We start from the raw sequence: 21,490 nt of genomic DNA on the forward strand, positions 1-21,490 counted from the left end.
CCGGGGCAGGCACAAGCTGGGCCTGGGCCTCAGCAGCCTCCACCCCGCCCCTGGAGCCCCCACCCCCACCCCGCCCTGCCTGGAGAGAAGCCGCAGGCATTTGCCCTTCTGAGGTAGAGAGAGCCCCTTCTTCTGGCTCCAGCCTCCCCTAGAAGATCTGAGCACTTGCCTCCTCCACAACAGTAGCCTGGAACCACAGGGAGGAGAAATAATGAGAACTGGATACAGTTAGGTTTCTGGGTTTTTAAGTGACTTCGATATATTAACACAGAGCTGTTCTACCATAACAAACAGAAGCACGTTACAGGACCGACGCTGGGGACGAACGCTGAACGCTGGGGGTGAGAGGAAACACTGCTATGTACAGCCCAAGGCGCTGGCCTGCGTCGCCCGACCCAGCCCTCGGCACGGTCCGGCCCTCGCCATTCAGCTCCTGGGCTGGGAGTCATTATTGTGTATGTGTGTGTCTTTTTTGTACAAAATCTGCACACAGAGCGCCCCAGGCCCAGGAAGGGATGACCTGGACCAAATACAATACAGGAAAAAAAAAAAATAGAAATATAGCGATTCAAGTACTGGCTTCTCTGAAGAAAGGAGAAAAAAAATCACATTTGTGTGTGTCATTTATTTCAGTTGCGCTGGGGAAAGAGAACGCAGTTTCTCTTCCCACCTCCTCCTCGCTGGGTAGAACTAACTCTAAAACACCAATATCTCAACACTGAACCCTCCCAAATCGCAAGAGTTTTCCTTTTCCCCTTCCTTTTTTTTTTTCTTTTTAAGCTGATTGGCTTTTCTCTATCTTGCTCTTTGCTTTTCTTTTTCGTGCTCTCTCCCGCCTGGGTTGGGGTATTTTTGGGGGTTTTTGTTTTTCCCTTGGCTGTGCTGAGGCAGCAGGCTGGGCAGGGTTTAGGATTGCTCCTTGTCGGTTTTCTCTTTATTCATCTTTTTCATCTTCATCCTTCGGTTCTGAAACCAGATTTTGACCTGCCGCTCGGTGAGATTGAGAACCCGGGCCACCTCGTACCGACGGTCCCTGGTTAAATACATATTGAAGAGAAACTCCTTCTCCAGTTCCAGCGTCTGGTACTTGGTGTAGGGGCAGCGCTTCTTCCTTGTGGAGCGGGCGTGGATCCAGTTGGCCACGGGGTTGCCTGGAGGGCCAAACAGAGGCAGGGGTCAGTGGAGCCCCTTTCCAGCCCAGGACCTTTGCCACTCCACTCCCAGGCTTAGCCAGGCTCCCCAAACTCAACAATTGAACCTGAATTTGGACACGTTTTGCTTTAGGAATTTTCCCCTTCCTCCTTTTGCATTCTGCCTCCTCCCCATCTCCCCCTTTTCAGTTTCCAGCACCTAAAACTGTAGGAAATCCGAAGCTATTAAAGCCCCTACAGTCTGGTCCTCAGCTTCAAGAGTAGTAATTCGAGAATATCCTCATAAAAAGTCCAAATTCCCAACCGTTTCATAGGCCCATAAACGCTTCTCTCTTGTTTTTTATTTTTATAGCAAGGTCTCTCTCCTCCCCATCTCCCTCCTCCTCTGCCCCCTCCCATCCTCCCAGCCCAGGACCAAGTCCTGAAATTTTAGCAGTTCTGCTTCCTGACCCTGAGAGTCCCTAAACCCCTTACCACCTTCACCAGCGCCCATCTCCCGCTCGGAATTCAACCCTGCTAAGGCGAATTCTCAGGGTGATGGTGGGACAGGAAAAGTCTTTCTCCTCTCCCCAGAGAGCTGCTGGTCTTGGGGACAGGCTCCCCTACATCTTAGCTTCCCAGTTTGGCCTCCAGTGCCCCCCTCCTGTCGGCCCCAGGACAGGCTCTGCAGGAGCCAAGCCTCCAATTTCAGGTTTATGGGAGTAGCTGAGGGCAGGGAGGGAAGCCTTCAGAGGGATATAATTAGGCCCTGGCCCCTTATGAGGCTGGAGGAAAAGATTTCCTGCAGCCCCCTCCTGGGACTCCCCCAGACACTTCCTCACACCCTGGGGGCTGCAACCCCTCCCCTACTGTTTCTCCTTCTTCCCCCTTTTTCTGGCCCTGCAGTTCCCACCTGCCCCCACCCGAGTCCTTCTTTGCTGTACTCAGAAGGCTCTTGTCTCCCTGATTGAAGTGTGTGGGGGGTACAATTCTCTAATCCGGGGGATTCCCACTCCTCATCCAGGATCCCCATTCTCAACCCCCCACCCCCACCCCAGACCCTCAGAACAGGGTTCTCAAGTTTAATGAGACTCAGACCCCACTTTTGTCCCCACTTCTCTCTCTGGAAGTCCTGATCTCTACAAGTTCCCAGGCTTCAAAATCCCCCAGACCCTCACCCAGTGCTCCTGGGGGAGAAGTCCAAGGACCTTCTGTTTTATGAATCTCTAGTGGGGTGAGGACCCCATGCTGACTGGGAGTAGGGGTGATTTTTCTCCCGAGAGTATTTCCTCTCTGTCCCGTGTGCTCCTCATCTCTCCCCCGTCCCATCTCAAACCTCAAACCATAAAATGAACCTCGCCCCTGCCCCATCCCCTGGCCCTGTCTGCATTTCTTAGAAAGTGGCGACTGAGCCAAAAAGCCTGGGCTGGGAGGAGGGCAGGGGTCTCTCATCAAAGCCAGTTCCTGGGAGAGGGGTGCCCCTCGACCCTCTCCCAACCTGTCGCCCTGGGCCCCCTCCTCAGACCTTCCTGTGCCTGAAAGCTCCCCAAGGTAATTTGCTTTTATTGAGTCCTCGCCCCCTCGCCCTCGCCCCTCTCCCGCGCTCCCTGCGCCGTTCAGAGGGGCTGTAATCCGGCTCCCCCCGCCCGTCCTCCCCTCCCCTCCCGCGCTGGTTGTAAAGGAAAATTGCTCCCAACTTACTGGGGTCCAGGTCGGCCTTCTCCTCTTTGTGCTTGCTGCCCGCGAGTGCGTCCGCCTCGGGCGAGGGCAGTGTCTGCGGGGCGCGGTCGCGCAGCTCCCCGGGCGAGCCATACATGTAGTCCGGGTAGCTGCGGCCGTCGCCCGGGCCGCAGTCGGCGCGGCGCCCGGGGTAGGCGTCCGGCTTGAGGGCGTAGTGACGGCCCCCGGCCGGGAAGCTGGGGAAGGAGACGGCGCCGGACAGCGGCTCGAGCCAAGTCCGCATGTAGCGCGTGTCGGCGCCGAGGTGGGGCTGGGGGCCGTACGGGTGATATACCACGGACGACTGCGAGGGCACGGGCGCCCACGACGTGCTGAACACTGCCGGCTTGGGCGCGAAGCTACAGGACGGAAAATCGCTACAGTCCGGCACCAAACCGCTGGGTCTGGCGGCGGCGGGGTGAGCCCCCGTGGCCGGAAACCTGGACGCTAGGAGGTCTTCATTGTCGTGAGAGATGAGCGAGTCCACGTAATAGTTACTGATGGGCCCCGTCGCCGACATCGTAACAGGGTTTTACATACATAAGATTATTGTATGAACTGTATATGTACTTTTTATCTGCTCACAGAACAATCAAGGCAGGTAATTATTTTTCCAGCCTTTTCCCCGCAGCTCATTGGTTCCCCGGCCCCCACGTGATCGTATTTACCCAAAAATACGGCGCGGATCAATGCGCAGGGGCTTTTTTTTCCTTGCTTTTTTTCCCCCCCTCTCCCACCCCCTTCTCTCTGCTGATCCCCGCGACCTGCGGTTTCCTGGGGTTCCGCAACTCTGGACCCAAAGCACCGGCCAGCCCCTCAGGAGGGCTCATATCTCACCAGAGAACCCCTTATGCCCATGTCCACCCATAAGCAGATGGCCTCCCCCCAACCATGAGGATTTTTAATGGGGTGAAAATGCCAGTCCCCGAAGCCAGGATTCTTGGACCCCCAGGGCCGAGCTGGGCGCGGGAGCCCCACAGGGGCGGGGAGGCCGGCCGAGGTAGGTGGAGGAACTATTTCTTGACGTAATCCGTCTCTGTCGGCCCTGACGCTCCCGCAGTCCCTGCGCGAGCCGAGATCAGCGATTGTCAGTTCGGAACGTGGCTTTTAAAAATGCGTTTTTAAATAGTGTGTATGTATGTATTTCTTTCAGGAGCAGCAGCAGCAGCAGTGAGGGAGGGAGGGTGGGAGGGGACTGGGGAAGCTAGGGTGGAGGGAGGGAAGGAGGGAAAGGGGAACGTCCTTCTGCCACTGGCCAACTCAGCCCCCAAATCTGGGGTAGGGGAAGCTTGAGGAAGGTGGTCCGCGGGTGGGAGGGGTAGAACGTCGGGATTTCATATACCTTTATCATCAGCCTCAGAAGTCTTCTCTTTGCTTTGGCACAGATATACAAGCGCCTTTATTTTTAATTTATTATCTATATCTATTTATCTTTCTTTGCCAGCTTGAAGAAGTGGAGGAGAGATCTACACAACTTTAGTGGGGAGTCCCCATCCCACCTTCCTGCTCTTCCTCCTTTGCCCCCAGCTCCATCTCTGCGACACCCTTCCCCCCAAAAAAGAAGTCACTCCCGGGTTCTATCTGCAGAGAGCCAGGGTGAGAGCGGGCAAGGCGAGAGCGACCTCGGTCGTGGGCAAGTAGCTTGTTTTTACGTCCTTCAATAAAATTTTTATGAGGATCATTTGATTGTTCATAAATGTGTCTTTCATTAAATAAAATTGTAGGCTGTTTTTGGAACGGGAAAAAAGCAACGGAGGGATGGGAGAAAGCAGTTTCTTTGGGGTCGGATTCAGGAATTCCAGAGGGGGCAGTGTGATTGTAGGGGAATATCAGACAACTTGGATCCCTCCCCCCAATAAGTTGGTTGCTACCCTCCTCCTTGAATTTGGGATTTGTTGCCCAGCCCTCTGCTTTCCATCAGACTGTCCCAAGGTGGTATAGTAAAGGGGGGCTTTAGGCAAGCAGGAAATTCTCAGTGTGGGTGCAGGAGAGGGGTTAGGGAGGTTGGCTGGGGGGAAGGGAGGGGCAGGTGACATCCTCAGAGACCTGGTGCACCTAGGTAGGGTAGAGTGAGTTTGAAGGAGGGGTGCAATTTCAGGGTCAGATGGGAAGTGTCTCAGTTTGTGCTAGTGGAAATAGCAAGAACTGAGGCTGAGATGCAGGCTCTGAAGGCAGCAGGGTAGGAGGCTTCCCAGACCCAGCCACGCCTGCCCTTCTTTCCCTCTCCTGTCCCCAGGAGAGGACCAAACGCCAGGGATAGGGATGGGGGCTGGAGGGGGGCTGGTTTTCTCCTGCATATCTGTCGATCTTTCTCCTCTAGGGTGGAGAAGAGCTGCAGAGAGTGTACCTAGTATGTGTGTTGTGGGGAGGAAAGTTGGGGAGGAGAATACAGCTGTGGCGACAGCACTGATCCCAGCTCGACAGGCCCCCTCCCCAGTCCCTGCTCCTCCCCCTCTCTGGTTCTTTGCTTTTCGGTATAACGGGGCTGGGATTTCGACGCATGGGGGGTGGGATGAGGGAAGTGTCTGGCTGGGGACAGGCGGCGGCCTGGGGGCCTCAACCTTGTCCCCTGGACTCCAACTGTCTTCCCCTCCCTCCGGTTGGACTAAACTGGGAAACACAAATTACAACAAGAAACAGAATATCTCTTTGGCCTTGATGGAGTCGCGTTAGCTGTCAATCAAAAAATCTCCCTCGCTAGTTCAAGGAAAAGATAGGAGGTTCCAGTCCCCCTGCGGAGGCTTTCTCCAAATCCCCAGCACAGCCAGCACCTCCCCCAGCCCCAGGCGGCTGGGGACCCGTCGGCTCTTGGGCGGCTGCTGACAGCGTTGAGCGGAGACATTTAGCCTTCAGCGGGGCCCCGGGCCAGACTGTGACCAAGAGGACATCAAGGGACAGAGCCTGAGAGAGACTGAGCCTGAGACAGCCTGAGACAGACCAACCGAAACACGGAGCCAGGCCCAAGAAAGGAAAGAAGGAAACGGAGAATTAGGATAAAAAGAAAAAAGGGGGAGAATTGAAGAAAAGAAGAAAAGCAAGAAGAAAAGAGAGAGGAGAGCAGGGAAAGGGAGGCGTGCAGAGAGCCAGGCGGAGGAAGGGCGGCGATACGCAGGCAGGACGGGGCAGGGCGCGAGCTGGCGGAGCAGCCGTGGCATTGTGCAGTCCGCTTGCTTGCCAGTCCTTTGCCGCGAGACCGACTCCGGGCGCAGCGGCCACTTCTGTCTGGACACAAAGGAGGAAGAGGCCTCCTCTCCTGCCCCTCCCGGGAGACCTGCTCGGGTGGGTACACTAGGCCTCCAAGATATAGAATCCCATGGTGGCCTAGGCAGCAGCCAAGGCGGCTGGGGGCTGAGCCACGCTCTAGGCAAGGAGCAAAGAAAACAGAAGAGGAAAGGTTTCACGCCTGCTCTTCCTCTGCGTCTTCTCCAGGCGACAGGGCCTTGCTGCCTCAGCCTCAGCTTCCCTAGAGGAAAGAGTCTCCAAGGATCTTATCCTATGGGTCTCCACTATTTAAGAGAGTACCTCAAATAGATATTGTGGCTGTAAACAGACATCCCCTTCTCTCCTACCCCGCCTTTGAACACCACCTTCTTTTCAACTTTTGAGCTATCTGTGCACCCTGCCTGCCCACCCAGCGGAGGCAGCAGCGGGGCAGTCAGTATCACCAGCTAGGATGCCTGCAGCCGTCAAATCCCTCGAGAAACCAAGGGGGAGATTGTCGCCTTCCTTTCCTTTGGGAACCTGAACTCCGTACACTCCCCACTCAGGCGCAGGCCCGGCTGTGGATCAGGAGGCAGGCCTCGCCCACAGCCTCCTCCCAGCCAATGCCTCATTTTCCCTATGCCTTGCGGAGAGAGGGATCTTGGGGGGGGGGCTGGAAAAGGCTAGGAGTCCCAGAGTCCACTAGGCCGAGGTCCCGCAGGTTCCACAGCTGCATGTGGGTTGTAGTCCCCCATTCTGCACATTTAGAGGTGGGGTGGCAGGTCAGGGCTCTGCAGCAGACCTTCAGGCTTCCCTCAAATCCAGGTTTGTAGGTGTGGGGGCACCAAGAAGGAGGGTCTCATCTTCCTGGGGTTTAGTTACTCCTGAATCCCCTGTCGTACTCCACAACTCCCCCTCTCCTACACCACTCCCTTCAATTTTCCGCGGCACCGCTGGGGCAAACCGAGGGACTAGAGGCCGCTGGGAGCCCCTGTTGGGGAGGAGAGAAGCCCCAGCTTTTGCTAGCGGCCCTGCGTACGCTCTGGTTCTCAGAGCTCTCTCCCGCCCCCAAAAGATTTCGCTGGGCACCAGAGAGCCCCCTGAGGGGGAGGGGCAGTCTTACTCCATCACCTCAAACCTGGGCAGCTGCCACCACAACCAAGCTAGCACCGTGGGAAGGACGGACAGACAGGTTAGAGTCATCCCCTCCCCCTGCCCCAGCCTTCCTTTTAGTGATTTAAATTCCCTCCGGTTCAATCCGCACCGTCAAGTTCGGATTAAATTTAAAACAGGCTTTTCCCGGTGCCCTCAGCGGGCCATCCTGGCCTCGGCAGGCAGGGAGTCGGCTCCCCGCTCCTCAGCACCCGCCCTGAGCGGAGGAGGCCGTGCTCCATTTGCTTTCATTTTCCTTCTCCCCCTGAAATGGGCTAATTTCACCTCTCTGCTGCCCTCTCCCCCTCCCCGCCTCCTCCCCAGTTCTCCTCTTCTTTCCCCCCTTCTCTCTCCTGATCCCTCTTTGTTGGGAAAAACACACCCACACACAACTCCTCCTAGCTAAGGCCTGCGCTGGAAGCAGAAACTGAGTTCTCCTGGCCTGCAGCGAGGAGACCCGCGTCCTGCCCCCACCCCAGGTGGGTATCTGGGATCCCTACACACCAGGAGTCAGGCCCCCAAGCCCAGCAGGAGTGAAGCCCCCAGGGCCTGTGAACGTGGCCCTTTCAACGCCACGGCCTGCCGGGCCTGCATTCCCGCCTGCGCCCCCGCCCTGCCGCTCCGCAGCAAACGGGGCTATTTCCGGCTCCCGCAACACAGTCTGGTTTTCCAGCCTGGGGAGTGGCTGGAGGGGGAGCCGCCCCAGAGGTAGGGCTGCGCTCTGTCCGGAGCCCCAGTGGCCCTGAGTGATGTTACCTGATCTTTTGTGTGATGTATGTGTCGCAAGGAAATTTGCAGTGACTTTGGAGCCCAGACTGAGGAAGCAGAGGTGGCGAAAGGAGAGACAATACCAGTCCGAAGTACAATTAAGGGGCCAGAGCTCGTCTCTCCCCCGCCCTCCCTGCCCGACTGCGCGCTGTCTGGCCTCAAACCTCACGGAGACACGCGAACCTGGAGCCGGAAACTCAGCCCGTGGCGGAGGCAGCCAGAGGACTCCGCATCCAGAAAACAGGAGGAAAGCTCCTTTCCAACTTGGGGGCGCCTTAACCAGCCCCGCTGAGTTGCAGAGAATCCAATGAATGAAAGTGCACATTCCGACAAATTTCCCCGATTTTTCCCCCCAACCTTTGGAAGGAGAGCCCAGTGTTTGAGGCGTCTCAGATACACAAGCAAACCGCATCTCCTGAGGCAGACAGACTCACAACATGAGTGTGAGCCTGGAATCATATACAGGTTCAACATTCCCAGAGGAGGCCTCTTTGCCAGGCCTGGCGGGCGCCGATCTCCCTACCTTCTCTCCCTCCAGGGCCTCAGGCAAAGAGACCCAGAAGACTTGGTCCCTCTGGCTTGGTCCAATCCCACCTCGGAAGCGCCTCCGGTTACCTGCTCCTCGGCTCCCCATGGCCACAGATGCAGGGCAGCCGCCTCCCGCCTGGGGAGGGAAGCCCCGGCCACCACAGCCGCTGCCGCCCGCCCTCCTTCCCTCCCTCCCTCTTTCTCGCCCTCCCTCCCTTTCTCCCTCCCTTGCGCGCTGCCGCTCTCGGGCCCTCCCGCGGGCAACCTGCTCTGGACCAAGTCCAGGTATCTCCGAAAGAGAAAAAAGAAAAGACTTCTTATGAGGAAAAGACAAAAAGAAAGACCCTTAACTGGATTTATTTTTCATGCTCTGACTATTGGTCGGCCTCGGTTCAGACGTCCCGGACACGGCCCGGCAGCTGCAGAGGTGTGCGGGGCCTGCTGCCTCGCCCACGCTGACCGCCGCGCCCCGCGCACTGCATGCTCCACAATCTGGGCTGCCGCCCCCCGGCAGCCCAAACACTCAACAGACCTCAAGGTCCTTCCTACAGACTCAACATCCGGTTGCCCGCCTTGCCGCTGGCCACAGCCCCCGGAGCCCTCTGCTCCGTCTGCCGCCAAAGTCCACACACAATCCACCTTGTCGGTGCTCTCGCGCCCTTCTCGGACACCCCTCCTAGCCAAGCCGCCCTCCCGGCCATACTCGGGCTGCGGCCCTGCCTGCCGGGGACTTCAAACCTTGTCCCCTGCAAGATCCACACAAAGCTCTACGCCCTGGCATTCCCACCCACGGCCCCCAGTCCCCCGCTACAGCCACCCCCTTCACCTGTTCTTGAGAAGGGATGCAACTCGGAGCCTAAACAAGGCCGTGGGCCTGGGCGGGGTCCCAGGGAGGCCACAGGGATCGGCCGGGCTGAGCCCCAGCCCCCGCAGCCGGCGAGATATCTCAGAGACCAAGGTTCTCCTTGGCGAGCTCTTGCCTTTTCCTCCTTCTCCCGCAAGTCTCAAACACTCACACGCCGAGAGTTCAGCTCTATAAATCCTGCTCCTCTTTCCCATATCATAATTAAAAAAAACCAGTAGGGGAGGTTTTAACTTTTATTGCGATTTCTGGAGTTGGGCTGCGGAGCATATATTAAGTTTACGCTTATGCGCTCTCGGCGGGGAGGGTCCTTTAAGAAATAAAAATCCATCTTAATATCCGCAGACGAGAGTGATAATTTTTTCCCTCCTCTTCACGCTGTTCCTTCTGAAGACTCCCTTCCAGCGAAGCGAATAAATAATTACCATCGCCTTAGCCATGATCCACGGCCTCAGGGCCCTGGGGTAGACTCTGACCACCAGACTGGCCCTCACCTTGGCCCTATGAGACCTTGCTCCATTTCTTGGGATTTGGGGAAGGGGATACCCCAACTCTTGGCTCTGTCGACCACCCACTCATAAGCCCACCAGCTCTGAAACAGGAATGGGAACAGAGAGACCCAAAGAGCAGAAGTCGTTCATGGGTGAATTTCGGCCCATCGGGGACTCTATCTCCAAGCCAAGTGCTCCTGAGCACCCTATCCTTGTCTGGAACTCCCTCCACCCCAACTGACTATGTGCCTGGGGCAGCCAGGCTGCTGGGAGCTCCCAAACCAGGGGAGCCACTTGCCTGCTTCCCACCAGCTGGCCTGCCTCTCTGGAAACATCTCCATTTCCCTGAGAGCCATAGAGAGATTGGAGTACTTTCCTGCAAGGGAAGAAATTTTTTTTCTCCCACAAAAGAATGGGGGACAGAAAGGCTGATGATTCAACTGGAAAGATGAAAATCTCTAGTCCCATTTTTTCCTCCAGCTTTCTTGGGGGTCAAAAGAAATCTCTTTGTATGAAAGAGAGAGGGAAAAAAATAAATGAAAATGCCTATAAGTATCTACAGGGGATTTGAGAGAGTCTGGAGGAGACAGGGAGATAGAAACAGAGACCTACACTCATCCGAGGTCATATATTCTGCCTCCTCCCCAGCACATGACTGCAGTAATATAGAACTCTATATATTTTGTTACAGGGACATGATTTTGTTCCCCTGTTTGAAAGTTCACAGTGTTTTAATAATCATAATACTTACAAAGTAAGAGAACCAAGAACCTGACCTTGTGGCTTCTCTTTCCCAGTATCTCTGAGAACAGGGGTGTATCTCCTCAGTCTCCCTGAGCCCTCCCCCTTTTTTCTCCGGAGGCAAAGAAACCTCTTTTGAGAACCTTCTCTCTAGCAACCTGGGCCAGCATTGAAGAACCAGAGGGGAAAAGGAGTGGAGGAAGCTTCGCAAAGTTTTACATTGCTCAGATTTCCTTCTACCCCACTATCCTCCCCTCCTCCCCCTGGCATCAGCCAACAACATGGTAATGGTGGGCACACGGGCAGCCTCTGTTCACCCAGACATTTCCACACAGTGCAAAGACAGGCAGATGCCTGACAGCCACAGACACACAAACCAAGGCCTATGGACCACAGACAGCTACACGGAGACAAGAGTCAGGTTTTTGTCCTGATGTTTCCCAGTAAGGTGTGTGTGTGTGAGTGGGGGATAATTCTACTTGGACTTGATGGTTTTCCTCTAACCTACTAACACCCCAAATATGCCTTTCCCCTGGAGATGGAGCTATAGAAAGGGAAGGGGAAGTGGCTGGGCTGACACTTCGAGCTACCCAATCCTTGGGACCTCCAGGCAACCCCCGCTTTTCTAAGGAAGCTCCAGACCCAGCCAACTGGAGCCATATGCTTTCCTTGGAGGTGGCAGGTGAGAGAAGCTAACCATTCCAGAGACTCCCTTCTCTGTGCTCTTCTCTCTCCTAATGATTCTGCCCCACCCTGCTGCCCAACTGAGCTGGCCCACCAGGCCACCTCTACTCAAACTCCTGAATTTCCTTGGAATTGACTGGACTGTCTTTGTCTGTGTCCATCAGCTGGGCCCAGGAGACAATAGCTGCAGGAAAAACTCCTCTCCCTCAGTCACAGGGATTGGGACAGGCTGAAGAGGGGATCGCATAAAGCAGGGTTCTCCAGACTTGTCCCGCAGCCCCACTCGCAGCTTGCCCTCCTTGGTCTGCACCCACTTTGCCCTATCTAGGAGGGGGCTGTGGGGCAGTCCCACTGGGGAGGGAAGGAGCAGGAGAGATGGGTTGGGGCCCTCGACGAAAACCGACTGATGTAACTCAGGCAGTTTCTTGTTGCCGAGTTCAAAACTCAATCCCAACAACATGAAACTACCTAAGCCACAGATCAGCTGAGCAAGCAGGGCGGGAGATTCAGCTTTGCATCTATCCGGAGGAGAAGGGAAGGGGGTTGGGGAAGGAAGAAATTCAGCCCCGTCCCCCTTTCCGCCCCCACAACCTCCCTAAGGACTAGAGAGTAGACTTTGGGTGGCTGGGTGGGTAGGGGGTCTGACTGCCTTCATCACTTTCTGGTCTAAGCAAATCGATCTGGGAAAATCTGGTGAAATGGGACCGCTAGCCGCCAAATCGCTGCCCCACCCCCAGCACCGCAGTGGAGCTATTCCCCTGCATCTGGCCCTGGCCCTGGGGGAAGCTGGATCTTCCTTCCACTCTTGAGCTGGGTCCCCTGTCTTATCCATCTGGCTTTCCTGCACTCTCCTCCTAGACTCCCTCTATCCTCTCCCTCTCTCAGCTTGGTTTAGACTTCCCAGTGAATATGGGTGGCCGAACCACAGCCTTGTGCTCTGGAGCCACTTCCAATCAGGCCACTTGCCTGGCAAAGCCCCACAGCCAGAGAGTGTGGGGAACAAGAGCCTGGAAGAGCTCACGCCCAAACCAGCAGAAAGCAGGAAAACCTAAGCGTCAAGCTCCAGCCCTCTCTACCCCCTCCTCCCTCAAACAGACGACCAGACTGAGCAACACCTAAACCGGAGCGTCTACCTCGAGGCGACCCTAAGTGCCCAAAAAGATAAAGAAGCCAAAACCCACCAAATTACCCCTTTAACCGCCTAACCCCACGGCAATGGGCCGGGGAGGGAAGGAGAGGGAGCTCACGGTTGCTGCCCTCCTCTGTCAGCCGCCACAAGGCAAGCCTGGGCTCTCAGCAAGCACGGATCCCCGAAACACCTTCCTCCAGGCTCTGCCCGCTGCACGCCAAGCACCTGGGGACGCCGTTAGTCCGCACTCCGCCGCCAAGAGAAGAACAAGAAACCGCTTCTCTTACCTTGTCGCTGCCTCCTCCTCCTGCTGCTGCTGGCGCTTCTGTTAGCTGCTGTCGAGGGGGGGGGCCGAGCTCCTTATGCCCCTCCAGCGGTTAAGTTTATTCCTCTCCTTGGATAGGTGGGGGGCTCTTGGGGTGCCCCCCACAAGCAGTGGGGTGCGCCTAGCCCAGCACCCCAGGCAATCAGATCCGTCTGCTCCTCAAGATTGCAGTTTGCTCTCTGCCTCTTTCCCTCCTCCAGTCACCTTTAAATGCATCTTTTACTGCAGCACCACATTATATTTGCAGATCATAAAATCCACCTCTCGCGCGCACCAAGACCGTCCTGACATTACTGTTTTATGACCTTGACTTATTGTGGTCACCTGGATAATATTTAAATCAACGTTATGGTCTCTCACTTACATTAAACCCGCCACGAGATGTTCTAGAAAGGCTCTAGGAGATGAGTCAAACACAAAACACACACATCCACACACTCAGCCTCTTTGGGGGAGGGGGTGTTGCTAAAAAACACTAAAAACAAAAAAACCACCCATTTGAAGATTACGATTCTGGAAATTTATTAGGATTTTTTTCTCCATTAAGGAAGCTACATGCAAAAGATACAACATACAGAATATCTTTAAATAACACAACTCCCAGACAGAGACAGGGCAATATTGGGGGGGGGCATTCTTTGCTTTGCTATGTTCTATTTTTAATTTTTTTGTTCCTCTGGATGGAATTTCTGAGATGTTAGTGGATAGGGGGTGGGGGGTGCTGGGAGGGGTGGGAGAAAAGCAGAAAGCAGTACAAATACGAGACTTCAAGCAGATTCTCAGAGCGACTGGGAGGTAAAGACACTGAGAGGGTTTGGTGGAGGCGCTGGGTGCTACGACAAACACACAAACACTAGCTGAACTTTCCAAAACGTCTATTATTCTAAGGAGGAAATGCAGCAAGGAAGGAGCGATTCTGACTGTGCTCTGCGAGATTACAGACCCTCTCTGGTTGATTTTTTTCTTGTTTCCCCTACAAGCGGGTGGATTCGATCTTAACTTTGCATGGATAACAGAATGCTGTGTGTGAGTGCGTGGGTGAGTGAGGGGTTGACACACACACCAGTCACACTCCCATCCCCATATATGAGGGCACACATCATACCCAACACCCCAGCACCCCATTTCTCATGCTTTAGGTGGAAGCATCTTCGCAGCACGAACCATAGGTCCCTTGGAAGGAGAGTCTGAGGTCTTTGCCTTTTTTGCAGGCGCGTTGCATTTATACTCAGGCAGGAAAAAAAATATCACCAGGCACAAAGGGAGGAGGGGCGGGGAAAGGAAGGAGGGGGGAGGGAGGAGGGGAGACCGCACACTCAGGTGAAATTAAAATTGGAGGTCAGTTCCCGGATCCGATTCTCTCGGTTCATTTTCTTGAGTTTCATTCTGCGATTTTGAAACCAGATTTTGACTTGTCTGTCTGTAAGGTTAATGGTCTTGCTAATCTCCAGGCGGCGCTCTCGCGTCAAATACATATTGAACAGAAATTCTTTCTCCAATTCCAGCGTCTGGTGTTTAGTATAGGGGCACCTCTTCTTCCTTCCGCTCTTTGCTGTCAGCCAATTTCCTGTGGTGTTTTCTGCCTTTATCTCCTCTGTTAAAAATAACATTATGTACATAAGTATCCCTTGAAGACGCAAACCCTCTCAGTGCTGCAGCCTTTGCCAGCCTGCTGTGGGGTGGCTGAGGGAGCACAGGGGAGCTGCTCTTGCCCCATGGGCCTGGCTGGTGGGGTCCTCTTGAGCTCAGGGTTCTTAATTTTTTATTTATTTATTTATTTATTTTTTAGGATTTAAACTTATAGGGGAGAAAGGGAGGAGGCTCTTGTCTCCAAACTTTTATTAAATTTAAATTACCCAAGTCCACCTTAACATATCAGATCTTGAGTACTCTCACTTTTCCCTATCTTGCTTTCCCAGAGAGGTACTCTAAACCTTGCAAGGCCCTCCCTTCACTCTGTTCCATTCAAGCTCTGGAAAAATCCAGCCAGATGGAAAAGCATTTTCCAGGGCCCAAACCAGAGCACAGAGTCCACCCACGGCTCAGAGCAATTCCCAGAGAGCTTTGACCCCTTTCAACTCAGTGGAGGGACTTTGTCCCAGCTGCAGCTGTCCTGCACCAGGCCCCCAGCTCTTACTCCCACCTGAGTTGCCACAGAGTGACTCTGCCCCATTAGATCTCCCTGGTTGTCATCTCTTCCTCTCCTGGTCATTTCCCCTAGGTGTGTGTAGCTGAGGCAGGGGAGCTTGTGGCAGCAGCAGAGGTCAGGGGCAACAGCTCTGGGGAATGCTGAGGGGTCTCAGACAGAGAACCTAAGGTCAAGGGAGAGAGATATCCTGAGGAAATGCAGCCGCCTAGAAAGCTCCTGCCCAGTCTGTGTATATGTAGATGTGTATGCCTGCAAGTACATGTGTATACCTGCAGATATACACACACCTATACATATGTACACATACACATAGATAATACCCATGTCTACTCATATAAGGAAATACCGTAGTATGGTGTGTATTTCCCATTATCTTATTGACAGCTTCTCTCCATGGCACACATTCTTGCTGAAATGGACCAGTCTTGCTCCTTAAGCAGGAGAAGGGAACTTAGCCATCTCTTTAGGGAAAATCATAGAGTCCAAAGATCTGAGGGGTAACCTAGTAAAGGACTCTGCTGCTGGTTCTGAGCTCTCTCTCTCTCTCCTTTCTATGCCAAATGAAGCTACCAAGTTCCTCATCTTATCTTGGTGGGGGTGGGGTGGAGTGAGGGCCCCAAGGAAACTAGGAAACACCAAAAAAAAAAAGCAAACTTGAGGCTGCAGTCTAAAAAATCTGAATGTCCTTAATTATGTTTATACCCTTTCACCTGCAGCTTCCCCCTAAATTGTCTACAGACTCTCCACAGCTACCTGTGCCTTGTTTATTTTCTTACTGGGGTTGTTGGATTGGGGGGGGAGGGCAGAAATCATAAATGGGGAAGTTTAGCAGAAAGCTCTCTTGTCTCTGCTGGTGGGGACACCAAAAATGAAGGGAGGAGTAAGAAGGGCACTGGCAAAGGATAGACTAAGGGGGATTAGTTGGGATGGGAGGGCTCACTCAGATTGTTGTGGGGACAGCAGGAGAGAAAGGGAAGGCTACCAGAATGGTTGCAGGTCGAGTTAAGAGGTGAACTTGTTAACCTTGACTTTGCTTTTGGTGGGGCTAGAACTCAGCTTTTCCTATCCTAAATCTGCTCCCCAACCAAGCTCAGGGTCTGTAGAGAGGGTATAAAATTAAACCTTCACATTGCACATGTGCCACAGGGAGGGTTAATGGGTGTGGGCACCTTACTCTCCCCCTCATCTTCAAGAACACACCGTGCTCATCTGGTCAGTATCTTTACAGGCTGATTTGCCAAGGCCACCTTTGGAGAGCAGATCCAAGAGGATGAGGCTCTGCCCTTGCCCGCCAAAAGACTGCCTGTGCATGTGTGAGCGGGCATGCGTGAGTGTGTGAGAAGCATGCAAGATGGGTGTGTGTGAGTGTGACACAGGTCGCCGTCAGGCATGCGTGTGCATCGCATCCATATACAAAGCACCAGAGGATCCGGGCCACCCCAGCCTGCTCTGCTCTCAGTATTTCATCTGCCTCTACACCCAATGAACCCCTCTTATATACTGTAGCCAGTAGCCAGTGTCGTGGGGAGCAGGTTTATTCCTCCCCGTTGGGCCTTTTCCTTTTCCGATGCTTTTTGCTCCAACTTTTCAGGAAAAGTCGTTCCTCTCAGCCTCCCTCCCATGCTTCTGTTTCCTCCACATGCTTTCTCCAGGTGTCAGAGAAAGGTCCTGAGGCCTCCAGTTGCTACAGCAGAAATGAATCTTGAACCCTGAGCTTGAACTCTGGCTAGGCTTTCTCTCTCCAACCAAAATCACAATGAAATCCAACCAAAGTCACACTCCCTTTCAGGAGAAAACCTCTTGCCACGCACACAGAAATTTCCCAACCACTCATTTGTAAGCTGCTTTTGGAAACCAATAAAAAAAGTGTAATTTAACTAGAAAAAAAGGGGAAAGAAAAAATTTAAAAGAGGAAACAAAAAACAACATTCCAAATGCCCTGTTCCAACGCCATCCCCAAGCCAGGCATCTGGAGGAGGGAGGGACGTGGCGTGGCGGGCAGCCCTTCACCTCCACCTCTTCCGGCCCCAGCCCCGCTGCCCAAGGCTCCTAGCCGAGCCAAAAACCAAGGGAGCCCAAACCGCACGCACAAATCAGACCCACAAACAACAAATCGCGTTTCGCAGAAAACAATTTTCAACTGGGAAAACGCAGTAAAGAGAAATCCCTCATCTCCCAAGCCTTCCCTAGTCCCTGGCCCAAGATCGCCATTTTAAGCTTTTTGCAAGCCTCTGACCTGAGCTGGGGGGAGTGTGTGTGTGGGGGGAACATTAGACCCCCAGGACACCAGCATTGAGAAAGCAAACCAAAGCCAGCAAGCGCCCTCGGTCACCCATCCTGGGCAGCACACGGAGCCTGCAGGCTGCCCGCGGTGCGCACCGCCCCCGCCTTAGCACCCACGGCAGGGCCGGCCAGGCACCTCCAAGTCGCCGCTTACCTTCCCCAGCTAAATGACGCGCCACCAGCCTGGAGCTCAGCAGACACTAGTCACAAGCCGGGTTCGCATTCCTAAGACCGTTCGGGGCCTCCTCGGCCCAATCCTCTCCCCTGCCCCCGACCCTGGCCACGAAGACCAAGTGCCCGAGCGTCCCAGCCGGGCCCGCGGCCCAGGCGGCCTTACCTTTCGCTTCGTTATCCGAGGTGTCTGGGCTGGAGTCGGCGGTCTTGGCCCGCTCCTTTTCGCTCTCCGAGGGGCTACCTTTTGGGCCCACCAGGCTCTGCTCCGTCTTGATTTCATTGGGGCTGGGGGTCTGGCTGTCGGACTTGGGGGTCTCTGGGAAATTCACTTTACTCCCGAGCTGAGGCGATTCCAGATGTTCCGCGCGCGGGTTGAGACTGGCCCGCTGCTCAAAAGGGGCTTCGAAGTCGTTGGCCCCGGCACAGTGGGGCGTCTTGTCCAGCGCCGAGTAGCTTGGGCTGGCGCGGTAGTAGCTGGGCACCGGCACCTCGTGCTCCCCGAGGCAGGACTCCGGCAGGGGGTGGGAGTAGAGAGCTGCCTCAGGGCCACTTTTAGCCCGCTTCTCTGCGCTGTACATGCAGCAGACATTCTCCTCCTTGACACTAGGTGGGTAGGAGCAGGAGGACAGCGGCCTGCCAACAGGTTGTTCCAGGCGATAGGCGGCTTTGGGGTCGCCCCAGGAGTCCAGCTGCGAGAGGTAGGACGGATAGGTGTTGAGGGCGAGGTTGGGGCTGCCGCCCTCGTCCCTCTTGGAGAGCGAGGGCGCGAGCCCGCAGCCCCTCATCACCCCGCAGTTGAAGTCACTCCCAGATTGCATATACATGCCTGCGCTCCGGCTATAGCGCTCTCCTCCGCCCGGCGCAGCCAAGGGCTCCGCGTACGAGTTCGGAGTTACATTGCGAGGGCATGTCATTTTCAGAGACAGGGGTTTTTAAGGAGCAATACTACAGCGGAGGAGCTGACATCTTTTTTTTCCCCCCATCCGGGAGGGGGGGCGCGGTTACAGGGGAGGGAGGAAAAAGAAGGGGAGGGGGGGAAATATCAGCTCCATAATTATCCGCGCATTCGGTCCTCACCATGTGACGGCTAGACCAATGGGATTTGAAAATGGCCTTGATGATTCAGACGGCCGTGACGTCAGCGGGGTCAAGTTGTCGGCAGGCGGAGCGCGCATCGTGGAGTAACAGCGCCACCTAGCAGCTGCCTCGGGGTAGGGGCACCAGAGCCCTTGCCTGCGAACAAAGGAAGCGACCCCCGGGCGGCAGGGGCCGTAGCTGGGTGGAACGGGATGGGGGGTTCTGGGGAGAGTGAGGTTTGTTTACTCGGAAACCAGTCTGTAACTCCTGGGGAAAGGGGGGCGGAGAGGGGGGGAAATGCGGGAGAGAGGGAGAGAGCAAGGCAACCCAGGGCTCAAAACAGTCAAATTCAAATTAAAAGGTCAAGACACGATTCAGGTACTTCTTCCCCTCTCTTCATCTCCCCTTTTCATCTCTTCGGATCCTGCCCTCGCTTCTTCCCTTGGGGTGGGAGCGGGGTGAGGTTTTGTGTTTTGTTTGTGTGTGTGGGGGGGGGGGAGGTCTGATAGAGAAAGGGGGAAAAAGTTAAGGAATCCCAGACAAGACTAAAGTTTCTGCTCTCCTGCCTCCGCATTCCTCCGTCTTGGCCCTTGAGGCTGGGAGCTTGGGGACCGCGGGGTGCTGGAGGCTGGTTGAGTTGCAGGTTCCCTATTGGGATTGACGGGGGGGAATGAATCTCCAGTCTCTGGGGTGGGTCGGGGAGAGGGTCACGGTCCGTTCAGGGCTGCTCAGGAAAGAAGGTTCCGAGTGGATGTAGGGGTAGGGCGAGGAGGAAGCCGGCGACCAAGGGCACCGGCTCCCTGATCCCGGAGCTGCGGCCTGGGCCTGGAGGGGTGGGCGGCTCTTGGGTCTCCATCTCAAGGCTTTGGCCTTGGAGCCGGTTCGGCTGCTTTGCTCCAGGCCCTGGCGGCCCTCGCTTTCCGCTTGACCTTGCCCCCACTAAAACAGGGAAGATTCCTGGAGAGAAAAAGGGAATCCGCGGAGCCTCGGCCAGTTTGGAGGAGTCACGGATCACACGGGAAACCAGGACACAAAACGCGACAAAATCCGACCCAGAGAAGTGTTTACACAGCGAATGGGCTGGGAGCATTTTTGAAAGAAGAAAGACCAGTCTATTTTTGTTGTTTTTTAATAAGGGGAAGAAATAAAGGGAAATGTATGTTCCAAATAGTTCTTTCCGTTTCTCCATCGCCTTTCTTCCAAAGCGAACTAAACTCTCCACCCCTTCCTCAGGAAACGGAATCCGGAGAAAAACTTGTCTTTCCGGTCGCCCCGCATTTTTCCCTGGATAGAGCCTCCGGTTTCGACTTTCTGAGGGGCTGGATGCTGGCGGGGAGCGCACTGAAGCCGGAGCGCCCCGGCGAGGAGGAGTGAGGAGGCTAGATCGCTTCAAGGGAGGCCCAAGCCGGCGCGGCTAGAAGACTGCGGAAAGAAATCCGCCGAGTTCCCCAATCCAAGGGTGGCGAGAAGGCGCAAGGGTTTCTGAACCTCCGGAAAACTGGAAGGAAATGTGGAGTATGTGACTTGCTTGCAGGACCGGCCAGGGGAGATTTGAAATGGTTTTGTGTTTTCATTTGCAGGGGTCGCCGTGGCCTCAGCATGGGGGTTGTCCAGGGCAAGGTTAGGCTGTTTAGGCCCCAGACAAGACTTGGGACAGCCCGGGCAGCAGTCAATCCAGGGAGCCATTTGTCCCACCGCCCATCCCGCGGGAAACGGCCGAGACTTTATGACCACTCTGTTTGTATTATCTGCATAAGTCTTTCCCCACCAGTTTGATCGAAACCGTTCCCTTTTACGAGGACTCAACGAAAATTTCCCGTCATATTTATCAGCCGGGGATAAAAATTTAGTATGGGAACTGATATTTCCTCATTTATGGGACGATGAAATTAAAGACCAAAGCAATTGAGAATTATATGGCTTTGGGGGGTTCCCTCCCCCCTCTTTCACATCTCCTTATTTTCCTGCCTGGTGTGCTTGTCCCTGGAGTTTAGCGTCCCAGTCCCATGCCATTGCTTCCCCCACCCTGGTTTTGGAGTCTGGTGGGCCAGACTCCCCCACAACCAGGTGCCCCTTGGTCACCTCAGCTTTTCCTGATTTTTCTCTAGGTGTTGGTAGCTGAGGGCTGGGACGGCACTACCGGAGCCTTTGCCCAGGCCAGGCTGGGATCCGGGGAAGGTTTGGAGGGAAGAATCTTGCAGTGGACAAGTTTGAGCCCAGCTTGGGAGGGAGTTGGGGGAGTCGGCAGAGGAGGGTGGAGGAGATAAACTTTAAGACAAGCCCCCAAGGTAGAACCTAGGGAACCAGCAGGAAAAGAGGGGAGTCACTGGGCCTCAGGGCTCCCAGAAGCCTGACCCCCATCCCAATCCCACCTCTCACCTCAGCCGTGGTGAGGGGATGGAGTCGCTTCAGAATCCTTGCCATTACTAATGGAAATAATACCCCGGGGAGAAGGAGCCTCCCGCCTCGACTCCCACCTCCTCACAAGAAGGAATAGTGTTTAAAGTTGAAATAATTAGAAGTATGATAAACACGGCCCATTAATGAAAAAAGAAATCAAATTCATCAGCCTAAGTGGGACCCCCGGTGGGAAAAATGTTTGCCTCTAATTACGCAAGATAAACGAAAACCCGGCGCTGTTAAACAGGAGCCCGCTCGGACGCAGACTTGAATAACTTGGGTTTTTGCAGACTTTGGGATTCTGCCTCAGTGGAGGTAAAATGAAGGAAGAAGTGAGCATGAGGACTGGGCCAGGGGAGCATTTGTGCGGGTCTGGGTCCTAGCCCTGCCCCCTTGGGCTCGGTCTTTCCCGAGGCCACGAGCAAAGGCCGTTTCCGTCCTATTGTCCCGGCCTGGCGTTCAAAGGCAAGCGGGCCGCCACAGCCACCCCGCCTGCCGCCGCTGCCAGGCGCCCACCGCCCTGCCCCACAGGCCAAGACCCTCCAGCCTGCGCCCTTGGCCACTGGATTGGGATCCAGAGGAAGTCTGTGTTGCTAGAATCATCCCATACCGACTCTTATTAATCTATTTCTCCAACTTTCTGGAGTACGGAGAGACCTGCGTTTACCCTAAAACTC

At 54.9% G+C, this 21,490-nt stretch overlaps 2 protein-coding genes and 3 long non-coding RNA genes across 6 annotated transcripts; 3 read left to right on the forward strand and 2 right to left on the reverse strand.

The window, feature by feature from the left end:
* Positions 1 to 605: 605 nt before the first annotated feature.
* On the reverse strand, positions 606 to 8,671 carry HOXC9 (homeobox C9). 2 transcript variants are annotated; one of them, XM_045553823.1, is made up of 3 exons: positions 8,494 to 8,671; positions 2,832 to 3,426; positions 606 to 1,151 (listed from the first exon to the last, which is right to left on the reverse strand). In XM_045553823.1, the coding sequence occupies exons 2-3, from the start codon at positions 3,367 to 3,369 to the stop codon at positions 907 to 909; spliced, it is 783 nt and encodes a 260-aa protein (XP_045409779.1). In that variant the 5' UTR covers positions 3,370 to 3,426; positions 8,494 to 8,671; the 3' UTR covers positions 606 to 906. The 2 variants fall into 2 exon arrangements, with proteins under 2 accessions (XP_045409779.1, XP_045409778.1); XM_045553822.1 differs by lacking the exon at positions 8,494 to 8,671 and having other exon boundaries at positions 2,832 to 4,103.
* On the forward strand, positions 3,540 to 4,530 carry LOC123639749. Its single transcript, XR_006735797.1, has 2 exons — positions 3,540 to 3,849; positions 4,294 to 4,530. It is a non-coding gene; the product is annotated as an uncharacterized LOC123639749 (long non-coding RNA).
* On the forward strand, positions 7,222 to 8,465 carry LOC123639750. The gene is made up of 3 exons (XR_006735798.1): positions 7,222 to 7,242; positions 7,605 to 7,681; positions 7,990 to 8,465. It is a non-coding gene; the product is annotated as an uncharacterized LOC123639750 (long non-coding RNA).
* Positions 8,672 to 13,227: 4,556 nt separating the features above from the next.
* On the reverse strand, positions 13,228 to 18,402 carry HOXC10 (homeobox C10). Its single transcript, XM_045553826.1, has 2 exons — positions 17,500 to 18,402; positions 13,228 to 14,324 (listed from the first exon to the last, which is right to left on the reverse strand). The coding sequence occupies exons 1-2, from the start codon at positions 18,248 to 18,250 to the stop codon at positions 14,047 to 14,049; spliced, it is 1,029 nt and encodes a 342-aa protein (XP_045409782.1). The 5' UTR covers positions 18,251 to 18,402; the 3' UTR covers positions 13,228 to 14,046.
* LOC123639753 lies at positions 17,991 to 20,133 on the forward strand. Its single transcript, XR_006735799.1, has 3 exons — positions 17,991 to 18,034; positions 18,428 to 18,547; positions 19,362 to 20,133. It is a non-coding gene; the product is annotated as an uncharacterized LOC123639753 (long non-coding RNA).
* Positions 20,134 to 21,490: the final 1,357 nt, after the last annotated feature.

Source organism: Lemur catta, chromosome 6, assembly GCF_020740605.2.
Source record: "Lemur catta isolate mLemCat1 chromosome 6, mLemCat1.pri, whole genome shotgun sequence".
Taxonomy (NCBI): Eukaryota; Metazoa; Chordata; class Mammalia; order Primates; family Lemuridae; genus Lemur; species Lemur catta.